Source organism: Tubulanus polymorphus, chromosome 6, assembly GCF_964204645.1.
Source record: "Tubulanus polymorphus chromosome 6, tnTubPoly1.2, whole genome shotgun sequence".
In the NCBI taxonomy this organism is placed as follows: domain Eukaryota; kingdom Metazoa; phylum Nemertea; class Palaeonemertea; order Tubulaniformes; family Tubulanidae; genus Tubulanus; species Tubulanus polymorphus.
In genome coordinates this window covers 20,471,516-20,491,294 of record NC_134030.1, presented here as the reverse complement: position 1 = coordinate 20,491,294, position 19,779 = coordinate 20,471,516, and the positions used below count along the sequence as shown (strand labels likewise).

Genomic DNA, 19,779 nt, shown 5'->3' with positions numbered 1-19,779 from the left:
ATTAGTCAAAATATTCTTAGATCTAACCATGAACTTACTTACTATCACTAAATGATATTACAAAACGATGATTTAAACATCCGTGTTCCCTGCTGTCTACTAGAAAATGCCATGGATTGCTATTCAAATCCTATTTTTGCGCTTAGTTGGAACGGATATGGTCCATTCAACAGTTAAGTATAATCATTAATATGTAGACTTTCAAAATCAAGAGGCATTTTGTCTCAATTCGAATGCCAAAAAGGTATAAAATTAAGTTGAATTGCTCTTGTAGCTTATTTCCTATTCATTTCTATAGACATCATTTCCGAGCCGTTACTTTAGTGACGTAGTTCTATTAATAGACACAGTACCACGCGTTCAGCAGAAGCAATGTATACACTGAACAGGTGCGCGAACATCAAAATCATCAATTCTGACTAGATTGAAAAGATTTGTCCAATTATGAAATCACCTAGCCTTATTGTATACTATAATATATCGTTTAGTGTAAAAAGTAGAAAATCTTTTAAAAAGTGTCAGTTACCCTTTAAGGTGTTTGGGTCGGCTGGACCGTTAGAGGCTGGGCAACACAGCCAGTTTCACGAGGGTGTAGCAATATGTACACATTAGTATGTAGTTTAAATATCCACAATCTATTTAAGTGTTCAGAAATAGATTTCTATCTGAACAGTCGTTCCCTTGAACCGCAGTCCGACGTTAACCGTCCGCGTGTCTAAAAACAAGGCTCATATATATATATATATATATATATATATATATATATATATATATATATATATATATATATATATATATATATATATATATATATATATATATATATATATATATATATATATATATATATATATATATATATATATATATATATATATATATATATATATATATATATATATATATATGACTTTCTCAACAAAATCGACTCCCTCCCTCCCCTCCACGAAGATGCGATATTGGTGACAATGGATGTCAAAAGTCTATACACCAACATCCCTCACGGAGAAGCCATCAGTAGCATCCTAAGAAGTCTAGATGACTTCTGGCTACAATACGCAGTTCGCCGTCCAGACAAAAGACTCTTCGTTCAATTCCTGAATCTAATACTGAAGAGAAATGAATTCTCTTTCGGGAAAAACGAACACCGCCTTCAAATAGAGGGTTGCGCCATGGGTTCAACAGTCAGCCCGAGTCTAGCGATCATATTCATGCATTATCTCGAGACTAAATGTCTCCGCTCGGCACCGAACAATACTATACCCATGTTATATTGGAGATATATAGATGATATATTCTCAATCTGGACCCACGGTGAAGATAAACTACTCGAATTTTTCGAACATATGAACCAATCACACCGTACCATCCAAGACGAACTGACACAATCAAGGGAGAAGGTACCCTTCCTAGACGTTGAAGTCTACAAAAGGAAAGATTTTGAGAACTCCGGTAAACTCTCAACAAGGGTGTACACAAAACCCACGGACGCACACTCGCTCCTACACAAAAAATCGTGTCACCCGCCTCACTGCAGCAACAACATTGCATACGCACAGGCTCTCAGATTTAAGAAAATCTGCTCGGACAAAAGCGAATACCGCTCACAATGCCAAAACTACAGGGTTACCTCCGGGCCCGAGGCTATAGTGCTCGCGAAATCCGCGCTCAAATCTACAAAGCGGACCAACGATATCGTACGGATCTCCTACACACGCGCACAAAAAGCGCTCATTTGATTCAATCTCACTGATCACCAAATACCATCCGAACACGGATAATATCCGTCAGTCGCTTACAAAACACTGGAAAATAATCCAATCGAACGCGACTCTGAGAATAATATTCAAGGAACCTCCCAGAATATTATTTACACGCGGCAAAAATCTTAGAGACATTCTAGTCCGCGCGAGATGTGTGTAAGGCACACCACCATCTCAACCTCAATACCGTAATGATAGTCGGTTTTATGTGCTTCATACGAATCCTTCAATCACGATTTATGCAAAATAAGGTGAAAACCGTTTAAAAAATCAGTTTCCGTTCCGCCCATGTATAGACACTCTCAGGACTCGATATACAGCCGCTCGGACTGATGCTAAGGGCAGTCAATTTACTCCCGACGTGTCGTTTTATCAACGTAACGCTATATCAATATTCGACAACCAAGGAATACCTGGTCGAATCAATACCGCCCGGCGGTCACAAAAAATCACTTCAGATCACATCAGATCGATGATTTTAAGAACCTCCTCAATCCAAACAGATTGAAATATAGATGTAGTTGATACATACGCCGACAGATGATCGGTGCGATTACCCTCGCAACACCAACGGACCCTGTTTTGACAGGACGGAAAGTACTCTCCAAGCTTTGGGCAACACTAAGTTTAATGTTATGAGCGGTGAAGGAGAAATAATGTAGGTATGTTCCAGAGTGGGTAGGTTTCCTATAAACCGAGAATTTTAGACAAGACAAACAATTGTGTATACAAACATCAAGGAAAGGGATTTTCCCATTAACTTCCAATTCAAATGTGAAGTTCAAGGAGGGATAAAAAGAGTTAATAAATGTGAGAAATTGATCAATATCAAAGTCAAAAGGTATAAGGGCAAGAATATCATCAACGTATCGTAACCAAAGTTTAGGGAGAGTATACCTACATTATTTCTCCTTCACCGCTCATAACATTAAACTTAGTGTTGCCCAAAGCTTATTCCTTCGCGCATTAAGGATTTGTGACCCCCTTTTCTTGGATGATGAACTAACCCAGATCAAGACCTCTCTTAATAAATTAGCTTACCCCGACGACATTTTGAATAAAGCTCTCTTGAGAGCCCGTCGTTCACATTTCAGTCACTCTCAAGGGACCCGCGCGCGTAAACAGCCTATTATTGTACCTTTTGTTCCTTTTCTGGAAAAATCTAAAACTCCCCTCCATCTCTTAAACAAACAACTCATTTTTACTTATAACAACAAACTTAGTCGTAATCTTACTCATAACTCCCCCAAAATTGAACCCCTGAACATTGGTGTATATAAAATTCCCTGTAAAGTTTGTAACAAAATATATATCGGCGAAACCGGACGCGATTTACACAAGCGCATTCGTGAACATAAGAATGATGTAAAGAATTTTAAGCCTGAAAGCGGTGTTGCCAATCACGTATACGAAACCAGCCACAATTTTGATTTTGAAAATGCCTCCATAATTTTCCCCTGTTCAGAAAAGATTAAACGACACATTATGGAATCGGCCCTGATTATTGAAAACTTGGAAAATTGTGTTAATTTGAATAACGGTTTCTCCCCCCACAACATTTTGATCTCCAAATTTCTCGCTTCTCTTGTACCCCCGTTATACTAATTCCCTCCATTGTTTTGCCTTTATCATAGTTTGCTTGTTTCCACTCACTCACTGATTATCGCCTTTCATGTTCCTTCTCTTTGTTTTATTTGATTACCCCTTAGCTTGTCCTCCCGTTTTAATCACTTTAGCTTGTGTCTTTGTTTATTAATTACTTTTATCTACATTGCCCCTAGTTTGCCTTGCTTACTTTAGCATTGTTTTCTAGTTGTTATGTCATTACTTTAATCTATTCCCCTTTCAATATTTTAATCACTCACTCTGCTTCTATTGTTTTGGTCTTGTATAAATATCTTGTAATATTCTCCTGTACTCAGTACGCCTGATGATGGCTAATAGTCTTTAGCCGAAACGTTGCGCAAATATATATAACTCTTCTATTCAAGTTTCTCGTTTTGGCTGAACTTATTGTGGGATTTCTCTTGTTATCTTCTTACACGGATATTGTGTATCTTCTCGTCTCGTCACAGGTTTATGTGTACACATACAAGCTATCTGGCAAAATATTATTGACATAGATGTAGAATGGCTTCCTGTGATTATATAATGACCTATATTTGAACGTCGAAATGTTATATTGCATTGAATATCATTAGAAGACGTATTGTAATAGTAAAGGATGTATGATTATATCAGAAGCGGCAGGCATAAATAGAAATGATAAGTAAATCGGATTATTCGGTTAAATGGCGGATGTATACACGATTTGGAAGTCTGATATAAAAGTCAGACCCTGACGTGGGCATGCCGGTGGAATGACGAAGCTATCTACGATGTGTGTAGGGCCGGCGTGAATTTCATCAACGGCTACAAGCGGTAAATATGAAAATGTGTAAACATATAATTTCAATATTCAAACGTTTTAGAAAATATGTTTGATATTAGGAGTATGCAGGTTTCGTGAGATTAGCAATCTATAATAGCATAGCTATCATATACGGCTCCGCGTCCTCTGATGGCATGTGTATTAGGTGACAATTCAATTCAATTCTTTATTGATCCTTATTACATTGAAATTTCGGGATAAAATTCCCAAATTCAATAAATACAAATTTTAAAATAAATTAATACAACATACATGACACACGGGTAATTCATACAGAAAAACATAAGCATGTTATTTTAAATGACAATGTCTACTTCAACCCACCCAGACTCAAGACTCTAGGATATCGAGTGACAGCCAAACCCGTGGCCCGGGCCCGGGGACCGGGCCGGCTGGCTAGGCCACACGATATGCTCGAAGTCATGATGAAGCAGACATCAGAAGAGCTCGTTCTTCAACCATGGAGGCAATGAAGTTGCAGACCAGCTTAGAGGCATAAGTAAATGAAGTCGGTCGCAAGTTCGCGATCAATTATTGAGAATTTTCAATAAAAAAATTTAAACCACTACTAGAGTCGAAGACCCGCTGTATCATCTACCCAATCGCCAAATCTCATCATTCCCCAAATTTCTTAAAACTTCGATTTCAAATTTGCAATTCCACATTAGCTTAGCCCAGAAATTATACATTTTTTTTCGCAGGCGTCAAATAATTTTCTAAAATTAATTTTCTTGTTATTTTTACTGTGAATGATATAATTGTTACATTGCTACACCCTCGTGAACTGGCTGCGTCACCCAGCCTCTAACGGTCTGACGGACCTAAATACAACTTATTCAGTTTTATTTCGACTGTGGATATTTAAACTACATACTAATGTGTACATATTGCTACACCCTCGTGAAACTGGCTGTGTTGCCCAGCCTCTAACGGTCCAGCCGACCCAAACACCTTAACAAGACGATTTCCCTACGAACAGAAACGGTTTGTGCAAACCTGTGTTCTCGCCTGCTTCCGCACCTGATGTTTGTGTTTCGAAATCCTATAGTGGACCAGGTTTGAGGCTGTTCTGGAGACGATTCAATACAAGGGGTGGTTCTTTGAGCCGCGATCCCAAATCACGGCATTTCATAATAAAAAGGTAAGTGAATTATAGCAAATTCACTTGAGATAAATCAATCTAATTTTTGGCAAACTCCCAGCGAGACGGTTATTTCACGCCAATAACGGTTTTGATTTTTATGCCTTTTTATTTGCTTCAGTTTAATCGCGGGGTTAACTGAATTTTCTATTTTCCCCTTGGTGCTGTAAACTCCAATCTGCAAATGAAAAGTTCTAAACCTGCACCTGTATGGTTCTTATCTAATTGCAGTGTCTTACGAAAATACCGATTCTTGAATATCGTACCTGCGACGAAAGACAATAAGATTAATTCTTGGTTTTTTATTTTTTTTTTCATTCGAGACCTTGCAACAGCTCGGTACTATAATGTATCCATAACTAGAAATGCAGAGACGGAAAAACTAACATGTGACCCGCCAGCCGATGTTCAGAAACAATCAAACGACAAATGGATTGTTTCGGTACCGATTGTGAACAGTATCACAAATGATTATAGAGGGAGGTGTCTGCTAAATGGTAAACGCTTCATTGACATTCGTCGTCGTGATCTCGGTCGAAATGATGAACCAGGTTAGTTTTAGTAGATAAAAACCCACAATAAAAGAAAAACTATCTGGTAGCTTAACGTTTCAACTCAATTCTATGAGCCATTTTCAAAAACGTTTTTGAATATTTAGATACCAACTGGTTAGTTTTATTCATACTGGAAATGGTTTTTCCCATTCGCACCGAATATACGCGCTATATCCAACAAAATCAATAATCATTCGATTTACGATAAATCTGTCGATAGGTGTGTTCAAGAACTGATCGACAGGTGTGATATGATCCCGTGTATCCAAAATGTAAACAGACAGTAAATAACAGTAAGAGTTGATCTGAGTTCGCCAACTCGGACTTTTGACATCGTAACTCGGACAAAAACGATATCGTTTTCTGACTTCCTTATGTATTTTCATATCCTCAAATCATACTTTAACCAATTTCATCGGTCCCGCTATGTCTGCGTAAGGCGAGATTTACGGCACATCTTTTAGGCCAGACAGACGTATGGAATTGAACAGATCCGTGTTGATAAACAAAATTACAAAATACAAACACTTCAATATTAACAAAATGATGAGATGTTTTGGAAATCGTTAGTGGTTTCAGTTCTATAGACTGTTAAAATATTTTTATCATTATTTTCACAGTCATGTTATTTATTTAAGCTTTTCTATCTTTTAAGAAAAGACGGCTAAGACGATTGGTAATAGAGGAAATGTTGCTGGTGGTGCATTTCGGCGAATCTTTGTAATGATACTATGTGGGATGTTTTTTTATGGACTGTAAATAAGTCAAAGAACTGCTGTTGTACATTGTAAGCAGTTTGCGGTATACGGCCGATGCACCGACTGGCTCGATGGGGTTTCAAGTGGTGGCTTTTGAATACGTCCGACAAATAACAAACTCCGGATATCATATTGATGTTTCTTTATTCAACGGATTTTAGACGATTCAAATCTGTAAACAGATAATACAAACTTATAATATCTGAGCTATTGCTAGATTGCGCAATACAAAAAGTTGACCTTTATCTTGCATCATAATATTTCGCCTTAATTTAATGGAATTACCTCACTGATTTATGTTATACTCTTATACTACGGAATATTCTCTTATGTTATTATACCATAATCTACTAAAATCAACACTGCAAATAGTATGAAATACTCACTGAGTATGCCAGTAATTTAATATTTCCCCATCAACCATGTTGCAATATCTTCACGTGATTTCAAAATTATAAAACTAGTACATGAAACGTTGACAGCTTTCTCAAACCTCTGAGAACACAAAATGAAAACTCAAAACCCGAAAAGTTACCGATTCACCGTTGCATGGTTCGAGCATCGGAATTTTATCCCTGTCATTCTCAGATTAGGAGTAAGTGAGAGTAAGCATGTTTCCATACCCCATTCTGGTTTTACAGTTATAAATATCTAGCTTTGACGATTTCTCTAAGTTTTGACGCCAATCTTGTCTAAATTGATCTTGCAATCTAAGTTTCATTGATTCCATTAAATAATTAACGTTGGGAACATTTTTGTTCATACCGGATGTAACCTAAACCGCAGTTTTCAAAAATCGATTGGACATAACTAGTCCATTTACTAGGCTTATCGTTGAGGTTTTTTGTATGCAATACGGTACATTTTCCGAGAATGGGTCTCTTCGTGTAGAATCAGGTGGGCCTAAAATGTAACTACTTTCAATTTTACTTGAATTTCTATTGGAAAATTTAAAAAATTCCACCCTAGTGTGTTGAATAACGGGAATACCACCATAGTGCCTCAACACCACAGCGGTGTTGAGGCACTATGGTGGTAATTATTTTCTTGGTTTAAAACACATTTCCTTATGACAAAAATGCATTTTAGATAAATCAATCACATGTTATGAATAATGAAATACTTTGATTATATATTCTTATAGCAAATCAAATTTCCACAAGATCGCAAGATTTAAAGTTCAATATCATCTTTCTATGAACTCACCGCCTTCTCCGCTTCCGCCATGAATGCATCATTCATTGCAATTCCTTGATTCCGTATTCATGTATATAGTAGCATCTTTCAATTTCAATTTCAATTTATTTCAAAGAAAAGCATAACGTAATAATGGTTTACAGGTAGACAATGTGTGTGATCATGTTGAGAATGTTTTTGTATGTTTCGATAGTGGTTTTCAATGGCGAACATGTTTTTAAACATAATGTGGTAATGATAGTAGAATTTGATGGATGAATAGGGTGGTTTTTATATGAGAATGTCTATTTTGAGAATGTTTATTTTGAGAATGTTTAACTTTTTGAATAGAGGAGGAGAGTGGGCAGTATAATTTGGTTATGATTCTGTTTTTTGATTCTTGTTTTACTCTTACAGTTATTCTTTCTTCTCGGCTTCCATATCAATGTAAGGAGTTGTATCTATACCCTTCGCGGCTTCCATATTCATGTAAGGAGTTGTATCTATGCCCTTCACGGCTTCCATATCCATGTAAGGAGTTGTATCTATGCCCTTCGCGGCTTCCATATCCATATAAGGAGTTGTATTTATGCCCTTCGCGGCTTCCATATCCATATATGCAGTTGTATCTGCCCCGGCTTCGATGTCCTTGTGAATTGGTATGTTATGTAATAATCCAGTTTTAATATTTCTGACTGGATTTGAAACATTATCGGAATCACTGTCATCATCAAGCTCTTCGTAGATACTTAACATCTCGCATGTTGTATCATCAACCTGTTGCTGTGGTGTTGGAGTATCCACATGACCTTCACCGGACGGTCGATTGCATCTGAAATGGGTAATTCATTCGGGATAGAATATTCCACCGAAAAGTGAACTGAGATCATATTTCGATGCAGATATATCATGTTATAATTCAACATGGCCAAATTAACTCTTAATAAGTGAAACCTAGATCTTGATATCGTCGCTAATGTAGTTTTTGAAATAATTTAGGCCCGCATCTTGTTTACGATTCCAAGTTAGAGCAATATTGCGCAATAGCTAAACCAAACAATTCAACAATAGTTCGTAGGTCGCTCATCTCTCATCCTTAGTCTGGCATCTTTCCAGTTTACAGATTATAGTAACGACACTCGTCTCCTGCTTGATCATATAAAGCCCCCTGGTCAACAACACATACAAAAACCAATTGTTTGAAAGTCACCACAATCATTATGCAAAAAACTACAGCAGTCCAATTAAATGCAGTTACGAAATTCAAATACCAATCGCAATCATGGAAAATTATATGTTACTCGACAATTTAAACGCCTCTTGGTGAGCGTAGGCCTACGCGTGAAGCAGCAATAATAGAAAACGTTGCTATTGCTTGTGATAACAAAATGTGTAGAGTTATTTAACTCCGTTGGTGGTAAGAACCTAATTCCCCATGAGGGAATGTGTGCAATGAATGCTAACAATTATCAAATTTCAACAATTTAGTTAAAACCTGTTGATAGATAAATATTTGATGCTAGATACTTCAACCCAAACCCATTTCAAATTTTGATTTCATGACAAACCATCTTGTTTCCTGATCAAAGCGTCTTTGAAAACTCAAAAAGTATGCAAAAGTTGATTTTGCTGAAAAATACTGGCCTCCAGTCGGCCATCTAGATTTCGATCGTGCCGATCTTGGGTAGATTCATTTCATAAATTATAGGCCCTATAGCAAAATCGTTTGAAAGTAATTTCTTCATCCAAGAAATTCAAATAAAAATCATACGTAGACGTAAATATTATATTGGACGATGATTCGCAGGATCAGGATACAGGATCATTGTAGCTTAGATCATATTATACTCAATAAAGGATCATATAAGGATTTTAGTATCACGACATAGTTTTAACATAGATATTCATAATTTGTCATTGAAAAAAAACAACGTCAAAAATAGTAGTTTCATAATCCATCATCGAAGATATAACTTATCACACATCCCAGGCACTAGATTTCTAAGCCATGATTTGGAAGAAACCCTCAATTAAGATGGAGGCAGTAAGTAATCGAAACAGGTAGGTTTGATGCTTTCACCAATTCATAGGTTAAGACTGCTCTTACATTGTTAGAACCAAAATGAGTTAAGACGTTTTTGGAAATTTACATTGCTGTATGAAATTACTGCTAATTGTATGTCATATTAAGGGGATGCGCGTTAGCACAAGTACATTATGTATCAAATCTCTGGACATCTTAAGACGATGGTAAATGGGACTCAATGGATAACGACAAGATTTGGAGAGTGAAAAGTGATAGATCATCACACTGGGGAATCTTGTATAACAGAATGATTGCATACCTGCGCATGATGAATTCAGCGATTATAATGATTAAAATGCACCCAGTAACTCCGCTGGTGATGTACAGTATTACATTGGTCCGGTCAGTTGTGTTCCGATCAGATGGGGCCCGGTCAGTTGTGGTCCGATCAGCTGTGGTCTGGTCAGTTGCAGTCTTATCAGTTGTAGGTCGATCAGTTGTAGATCGATCAGTTGTAGGCCGATCAGTTCGAGTCTGATCAGTTGTGGTCCGATCAGTAGTGGTCTGTTCAGGTGCAACCCAATAACTGGGACTCAATGTAGTCGGATTGATGTATTTCATCTAAACATGAACAAAAATCTGAGAATTATTACGATTTTAAATTGACTTTACTAATCATTAATTCAGTTTGAGTAAGAACAACTATTGTGCATTATTCGATACCGAACTCAGATCCACAGTTGTGTGGGTTTAATATGTCTCTGAACCCAGTTCCACAGTGTGGACTTTAATTTGACTCTGAATTCAGTTCCACAGTTGTGTGGGATTTGTTTGACTGTGGATCCAGTTCCACAGTTGTGTTGGTTTAATTACTCTGGATCCAGTCCCACAGTTGTGTCGGTTTAATATGAATCTGTGACTCCAGTCTTACAGTTATGTCTGACTTAGGATCTAGTTCCACAGTGTGTGGGTTTAATTTTGACAGTGGACACAGTTCCACAGTTATGTGGTTATAATTTGACTCAGGCTTATATCTAGATACTCACCGATGAGGGGTTCAAAGTTGAATAATCTGAAACAAAGTGTAACCAGCAGAATTAACTTTCAGCGTGTTTTGGTTTGATAAGTTTGTTGACATGTAGAAAATGTTATATTTCATCTTACAGAGGATATGATGGATAAATTAACTCTCTCAAAAACACTCATGGGGAGTTTATAGGGTAATACAGTTACAGACATTGTGAAATCAAATAATCAAAGTTGTCCATATAATCAACGTAGCATTGCCAAATTTTGTTGTAAATTTTTTGCGTGTTTTTGTTCACCATTGGAATTTTTATCATATGGAATTTTTACCTACATTTGCGCATTTTGATCGGTACTTACCGATACCAAGAACTTCAATCGGATCAAACTCAACAGGTTCAGGATCTATAGGATTTTCCTTGACAAGACATCTAAAAACCGTTCCATTGTGAAGTTTGGAATCGGCCTTGAATTCTAACTTAGCGTAAACAAGTCCGTTCCGTTTGACAACTGTAGGTCGTATGCCACCAAGAACTGGTCCCCACGAATCCGAACCGCGTCTCTTCTGTTCAAACGTCAACGTAGGTACGGTCGATCCAGACCCCTGTGTTCTACAAGAATAAACATCGTCTGCCCTTGTTTTTTCTTGTCGGGCTGTCCACTGATTTCAGATACAACATCAATGTACCTGGGTAATGCTGAAACGTATTAAATACACGTATGAATAATGAAGATGAAATGAGAACCGCAGGTGACGCACTATTCCGTGTTGTAACGATATGGCTATATGAAGATGGTTATTAGGTTATAGACGAAACGTCGCATCAATAAATCAGCTCGAAGGAAACTTTTCAAACATTCGTCTTTTCGTTTTATTAGTGTGGGATTCTCTATACATTTCCAAGTAATGTTTACATTGCGCATCAACGAGATTTAAAGCCTAGCGCACATCGACACTGCGATTGGAGACAACTAGTTGCTACCGAACGATTACCCCGCGCACATCAAAATCTAGTTACAACCGGTCAGTTGCAGCAACTGCATGGCGCGTGTCGATCGTCGTGATCCAGAGCGCGCACATCGACGGATATGACTGCGATTGAGTACAACCAGTTGCTCAAAAGTAAAACATGGGCAACTGCGGCTGGAACTGGAGATAGATCGACGCTTATCAATCGTAAGGTCGCTCACATCGACACATTCAAGCAACTGATCGTATCCAGCCAGTTTCTGTCATGCGCCGAAAACTGCCTTGCAACTAGTTGTCTCCAATCGCAGTGTCGATGTGCGCTAGGCTTAAGGAACTTTTGCCTATTTCTAACACCACATTTGTAATTCTTTATATATCACTTGAAGAGTCTTAGAAATTATTTGGTCGATTCTTTATTTTGAAACGAAGAATGATTCCTGAAGATGACTATTAGGATATAGTCGAAACGTTGAATAAACTACTATCTCGAAGTTTCATTTTCGGACTTTTTATTATCATTGTGGGATTCTCTCCTCATCGCGTCAACACGGATATTGTGTTTTACCTATCGTGAAGAATGAAAATCATTCTAAAAATCAGCTTGACAGTCTTCTAGGTTAAACCATTCAAAATCTCCAGGGACAGTTGAAATAAATTCATCGCGGAAGAATAATTAGATAGATAAGGAACGCAAATACTTCATTGTCAGAAAAACGTCATATGATAGGTGTCACGTCGTTCTTTCCTTTCTTTTTCAGATTTTATCTTTCATATTTTCTTTCTCTTCTAAGGCATTCTTGTAGAAGCTAACTATCGCCTCAAAACTTTCCTTATGACATAATGACTATATTCTGTTTATTCATCAGCTCTGTAAAACTTTCAACATCTTATAATGCATTTAACTGTATAAATTCTGTAAGACCGCAAGTAAAGGTAACAATCCCGTTGCAAATCTGTCGATGAAACCTAGCGTTAATTGTGAGTGTGAGGACTCAGAAAAGAAACTAGAATCGAAAAAATACGAAAAATACGTCTTTTAGATCTTTTCGAGTTTGAGTAACTTACTTCTCTTTCCCTTCACTCCAGACAATTCTGCATTGTGTACGTTTCCCAGTTGCAGTAACACGATGCAGATCAGTACAGACCAGTTCCTCATCATTCTCTGATTTTAAATTTTGATTCAGTAGAACTGTGCAGGTTAGTACCGATCAGTCCCTTGCCGTACCTGGTTCTGAGTAAAATGATCCTTTGTGAGATATAATGGTCCCGCATCGTTCTGGCGGAATTGATAAGGAAGATTTGGATGATCATTAGTAAAACCGATTATAAAAGTAAACAATTTATGATATGAAAATATCACCTCCAGGTTATTTATTGACCTAGGTATTGGTTATTTCCTAGCACTGTCCGTTTGATCGCGACCCATCCACTGACTTACTGCGCCCCTGACGGAGAAACCCATCCTCATCGGAGCTGCACCGCCGATGTCGTTTAACTAAATTTCGGATACCAGGACCAAACTCTCATCTGGATAATTTGCGTTTCGAAATGTGCTTCCTTTTATTCTAGTCATCACGCTGGAAAATCAATAAAGTGGACTTCTACATCAACATATACCCGGGAAAACTTCAATAACAGTTAACCCTTTCGCTACGTGTGACGTTTTGGAAACGTCATATGAGTGACACTTGCTGTGCGTATGACGTTGTAGAAACGTCATGCACCTATTGATTTATAACTCGAACGCGTACACAGCAAACAGTATGGAAACGCATGTAAGACAAGATAGTTAGCTTTCTAAACAACAGATGGCGAAAATGCGTCAGTAGTTGGTGCTGTCAGCCTGTTGAGCACATGGTAATTTGCGCGGGATTGAGATGGCTCCCCACTTACGTACTTGTCGCAAAAACATAAGATAACATAACAAGACACTTTGCACGGTGAAAAGAAGTTGAAACTGAATTGCGTTTTATTATGGTATACTTTTTTCATTGTTATCCTATGTATACACAATTTTATATACACCGCCTTTTCGATTTTCGAAAGAGGAAACGAAGGTTAGAAATTTATTTGCAAGCGAGTGGTGCCGAAGAGAAGCCACCTGCGAGACAGACTGCCATAATTCTGCAGTGCTGGACCGCAGGTCATCGAGATATATGAATGGGAAAACGAAGGGGATGAGTTAAAATCAAGTGTTGTCCTGAGCACATTAGAGAAATATTGCAACAGAATGAGGTGCTGATGACTCATCGTTTCTGTTCAATTACATGGCCGGAACCATTCGATGTTTTTCTCACTCGAGCCGATTCGTGTAATTTTAAGGAGAAAGATCGAATGATTAGAGATAAGATCGTTTTCACCGCCCCAATAAAACTGCAAGAACGTCTCCTGCGAGAGGACAAGCTGGACCTAAAGAAAGCGGTCGACATATGCCGAGCATATGCACAATCGTTATCTCATGAGAGAGAAATCTGCGATGCGCATGATCAATCCGGAAATGGGGTTAAAGTTAACTGAATCAGAATGAACCAGATGGTTTCCAAACCGTGAGCTGTACATGCTGCGAAAAGAAGGAAACGAGAAACATCGAGTCCGATCTACCGTCGTGCCGAACAAGTTTTTATGTCTACTTGGTCTCAAAACGATAAAAGACATGAATTTAATAACTGTGAATAATGATCACTTCATTTCTGCAGTGAAAGCAGAGCCCGAACCACTGGGTGATCTTGGCATAGCCCACCTGTTTGTAGATCCTGATGTTTGCCCGCGACAGCTCTTGTGTAGGAAGATACCGTTAGCCCTACATGCCGATGTAAAGAATGAACTAGAGCGATTCGTTGACCGCGGTGTGCTGGTTCCCGTTACCGAACCAACCCAATGGGTCAGCCAGATGGCAGTGGTCCGTAAACCGAACGGTAACCTCCGCATATGTAATGATCCGAAGCCGCTAAACGATGCGTTACAACGCGAACATTACAAGCTAACGACGGTAGATGTTGTCCTACCCATGTTACAGAATGCGAAGGTAATCAGTAAGCTAGATGTGAAAGAAGTTTTTTGGCATTTTCGTCTCGAACAAGAATCGAGTCTGCTAACCACAATGATCACACGTTTTGGCGTCAAGGCAGACCAGTCGAAGATTGCGGCAATATGTGAGATGCCTGCACCCACAGATGCCACAGATGATACATCTCTTAGTGAAAAATGATTATGATCGTGATTTTATATATTTCTGTTTCACTAAGTGGCGTATCTAAACTTACGTTGGTTAGTGAAAAAATGATTTTGCCATAAATATGAGATACGCCATGCAGGGTTCTATATAGGTCAGAAACCAAAAGAGGTAGAATCCTATTTTTTGGTATAGATAAAGTATGCACTTCCCCCATCTTTTTAATGGTTTAAACTCAAAAATCAATTTATTCGAGATACGTCGGTTAGTGAAAACAGCGACATGGTTAAGGCTATCAATACTCACAGTGATTATTTAGTCGCGACCTGGATCACAGTTGTGTCGTAAGTTAGTCGACCCGGATCACAGTTGTGTCGTCTCTTAGTCGACCCGGATCACAGTTGTGTCGTCTCTTAGTCAGGACATGTCGCTGTTTTCACTAACCGACGTATCTCGAATAAATTGATTTCAGAGTTAACTCTACGTAACTCACAACTGCGAGGTCAAGGTCGGACTGGTGTAAGTCAAGACCTAGATCAAAGTCATTACTGATATAATGTTAATTTTACTTAACTTATTTCATCGTTTTGTTATTTTTCAAAAATTTTTCTAATTTTGTTTGATTATTTTTCTGGACACTGATATGATGAACATGAGTGTGTCCCAGGTTCGAACCCAGTTTTGAGTCCGTACATTAAAGAGGCAGCACTATACGGTTGTCTAACATTTTTACCACTGTCAATGAAAGGTGAAAAGGAATTTCATTTAATTTTTTGAAATGACCAGGCCCAGCCTATAGAAATAATAACATGTGTAAGATTAGACCAGGCCCAGTCCATAGAAATGGAAACTTGTGTGTAAGATTAGATCGGGTCCAGTCCATATAGACATGGAAACTTGTGTAAGATTAGACCGGGCCCAGTCCATAGAAATGGAAACTTGTGTAAGATTAGACCGGGCCCAGTCCGTATAGAAATGGAAACTTGTGTAAGATTAGACCGGGCCCAGTCCGTATAGAAATGGAAACTTGTGTAAGATTAGACCGGGCCCAGTCCGTATAGAAATGGAAACTTGTGTAAGATTAGACCGGGCCCAGTCCGTATAGAAATGGAAACTTGTGTAAGATTAGACCGGGCCCAGTCCGTATAGAAATGGAAACTTGTGTAAGATTAGACCGGGCCCTGTCCGTATAGAAATGGTAACTTTTGTAAGATTAGACCGGGCCCAGTCCATATAGATGGATACTTATGTAAGATTAGACCGGGCCCAGTCCATATAAATGGAAACATGTGTAAGATTAGACCGGGCCCAGTCCATAGAAATGGAAACTTTTGTAAGATTAGACCGGGCCAAGTCCATATAAATGGAAACTTGTTTGCTACGTTTAAGATTAGACCGGGCCCAGTCCATAGAAATGGAAACTTGTGTAAGATTTGTTTGGGCCCAGTCCATAGAAATGGTAACTTTTGTTGTAAGATTAGACTGGGCCCAGTCCGTATAGAAATAGAAACTTGAGTAAGATTAGATCGGCTCCAGACCATTTAGGAATATATATCGGGTCCAGTCCATATAGACATGGAAACTTGTGTAAGATTAGACCGGGACCTGTCCATATAGAAATGGAAACTTGTGTAAGATTAGACCGGGCCCAGTCCATACAAGGTATATTTCTAAAAGGAAATATACTGCGACAGGTGGTTTTGCAAAGTCATTTAAAAGCAAAATGAAAAACGTCTAAGGATACAATTATTCCGACTTTGGAGAGAGAAGTCATAAAGAATGAATAAATTAATGAAGATTAAAAATTCGGAAGTAATAAACGAACAGTTTAAAAGCGGAAGCACCCGTCGCGATAAAATGAAGATTTAAATATTACAAAATCATTATGAAAAACGAAATGAAAAGAAACAAATGCTACCGTTGATAGAATTCACGTACAAATTGTAGAATGAGAATAGACAATTTAATACAAGTCACGAGAAGAGCAAGAGATTTAGACAATCAATCCGGGGCTTGAGATAAAGAAACTCCTTAAAATGAATAAACTCGAATGCAAGATCTTTGCTTTCGAATAATTTGTTAATTACAAGGGTAGACCTAAGGTTCATGTAAATCTATATTTTTGAATTTTGAAATCAGGGGATCTGAAAATAGTATTCATCATTAGCGGGACGTCGATTCAGCAATTAATTTTTCAGGGAAGATCCGATCAGCCTTCCAGAAAGGGAATGCGCATCATCCGTGAGTGTCGCAAAAAAATTATCTCATTGCTAATTAAAGTTGAAAAATAACATGTACGTTGTTTTCTGAATACTAAAAGATTCTTAATTTTATTTGTGTTCTGTCTACTTAATTGCGGAAATCCGATGTATTTGCAGTACTAGGAACAATAAAGAATTGAATAAAGTAATAATTAAGTATATTTGATGAATATCAATAAAGAATATTTGAACTTGAATTTGAGCCCACTAGGTGGTGGTATTGGAAGGTGGTTCGATCAACTGGTCGTCATTAGTTCCAAGACGAGTTTGTCGATGACGTCATATATAAATAATAACATAACCACGTGCGTCCTGGTACGCGCTCTTATCTGTTAGAGCATTTGGAAATGTCTATTTCAACTTAAACAAAAGAAAGGAGGACCTTTAAGTGAGTTTAGAAGGGGGTTAGATTTACTAATTCACTGGTTGCGCGACTTTAGCTCAGTCGGGCTTGATAGTAAATACCTGATAAAAAGTCTGATCAGGACTAGAAAAGGACTGGCAGTTGACCTAAAACATCGTTTTTTAATCCATTCTTTACTGTGAAGGATTGCAAAAGACACGTCGGTCTGAATCGAACTCTACTGAGAAGGCTTAATCGAGAAGAAAAATAAAGAATGTTTTGTTTCGTGTTTTATGTTGTTTTTTTCTGGTATCATATAAACTGTTGAAATGATTAATTGTTTAACAGTTGAAATGATAAATTGTTTGACAGTTGAAATGATAAATTGTTTGACAGTTGAAATGATAAATTTTTTAACAATTGAAATGATAAATTGTTTGACCGTAGAAATGATAAATTGTTTGACAGTTAAAATGATAAATTGTTTGACAGTTGAAATGTTAAATTGTTTGGTTGTAAATTTAATTGTTATTTGATTTAATCATTTAAAAGTTTAATATTTTTAAAATGATTATAAAATATTTAATTAAAAACGAGCAAATATTTTATAAACTGTTTAATTTTTCTCTTAAATAAATGGATGGTTTCATCCCAACTGGGAAAAGTGATTTGAAACATTATCTTGTAGCAGGAGGATTAATATTGGCTTCGCTTTATTTATACTATGAGAATATTAGTAAGGATTTGATGAATGAAAATATAAAATTGAGCAAGAAATTGAAAAAATTAAATGGAAAAGTTATTGAATCAGATTAGTGAATTAATTAAATAAATAAATGAGTGAAAATATATTAAACTTATTACATCTAATATATAAAAATCAACAGAATATTAAATCAATTATTATGCTTACAGGTTTATTTTCTTTTTCAATTTATAGTATAAAACAGTTGTTAGAATTCTATGATTGCTGTAAAATTAGATACACTGAATTAATAGAAAATATAAATTATATTTCAGATAGATTGAATAATATTAAATGCTGTGAAGTATGTAATAAAAGATATAAAAATTTAAAGAGTTTAAAAACTCATAAATATATTCATGAACTTGATGAAAAATTATATGATTCAAAATAAGAAATCGACTGTTAAATTAGCTGAAAATATAAAATATTGGCTGAAGTTTTAGTTAATTGAAAAAGGGGGTTGAGGTATCAATGTATTAAATACGTATTAAATACGTATCAAATACGTATTAATGGTATTAAATACGTATTAATGGTATTAAATACATATTATGCTTTATTTCTGAAAATGAAGTAACAGAAGTAATTTATGTTTTAATTCATTCAAGTATGATATTTTAAATTCTTTACATTTGACTAGGATAATACAAGAGTGATATTAGTTAGTTGGCTTATTCAATAAGAGAAACAATGAAATGATACAAGAGTGATACTAACAGTTAAAGTAATTGAATTTCTTGTTAAATCTATTTGAATTCTAGTCAATTCTTGTTAACCAATAGCGCGAATAGAAATCAGAAAGATTTCTATTCACGCTATTGGTTAACAAGATGCGTCTTCATTTTCAGCAGAATACAGGCTTAAGGGGACGGACTGCCCAAGCCCATTGTTCTGTTCCGGTCTATCAAACTAGCTATAAATACTGACTTCCCGCAGCTGATTTACCGCATCTGATGATAGATACCGAACAAGTGCGTCAACATCAGCTTCTGAACACAACACTATTGATAATACAGTCAGTCGCGGTAGATGAGCTAGAACGCGGTTCGGTTGTAAATGACGTCCGTTAATGATAAGACGCCTTAGTTTCCGCATTGAACCGACGCTATCACTGATTGCTGCACGTTGATCAGTCGTTAGTTCGCGCAGTTCAGTCAGTTCGCGCAGTACGGGCAGTCCGAACTGAATTGTTTCGATGTCTGAAGATTTTAACGCGGTGTTAAAATCTTTCAATTCCTCCGAACCGATAAATCATTATCGAATATTACTTCTTCAAGATATAAGGTTTTCAGACTTCGGTATGATGTTTATCAGCTCTCTGGTTGTATTTCTATCGAGCTCACGTAGCGGAGATTTGAGAGATAGATGTTTTAAGGATGAATACGATTTGTGAATATTGACTAAGATATT

General features: G+C 37.1%; 1 protein-coding gene across 1 annotated transcript; it reads right to left on the bottom strand.

Annotated features, from left to right (window-relative positions):
- Positions 1 to 7,719: 7,719 nt before the first annotated feature.
- Positions 7,720 to 12,999, bottom strand: LOC141907547 (uncharacterized). The gene is made up of 5 exons (XM_074797228.1): positions 12,911 to 12,999; positions 11,236 to 11,573; positions 10,896 to 10,921; positions 10,169 to 10,470; positions 7,720 to 8,655 (listed from the first exon to the last, which is right to left on the bottom strand). Exons 4-5 carry the CDS (start codon positions 10,468 to 10,470, stop codon positions 8,241 to 8,243), a joined length of 717 nt encoding a protein of 238 aa, XP_074653329.1. The 5' UTR covers positions 10,896 to 10,921; positions 11,236 to 11,573; positions 12,911 to 12,999; the 3' UTR covers positions 7,720 to 8,240.
- Between the last annotated feature and the right edge of the window lie 6,780 nt (positions 13,000 to 19,779).

Bases quoted from the DNA above. Each gene is read 5' to 3' on its own strand.
- LOC141907547 (XM_074797228.1), bottom strand. From the start codon at position 10,470: ATGAAATACATCAATCCGACTACATTGAGTCCCAGTTATTGGGTTGCA. The intron at 8,656-10,168 runs GTATGCAATCAT...TACCCATTTCAG, and splicing joins GCTGAATTCATCATGCGCAG to ATGCAATCGACCGTCCGGTG.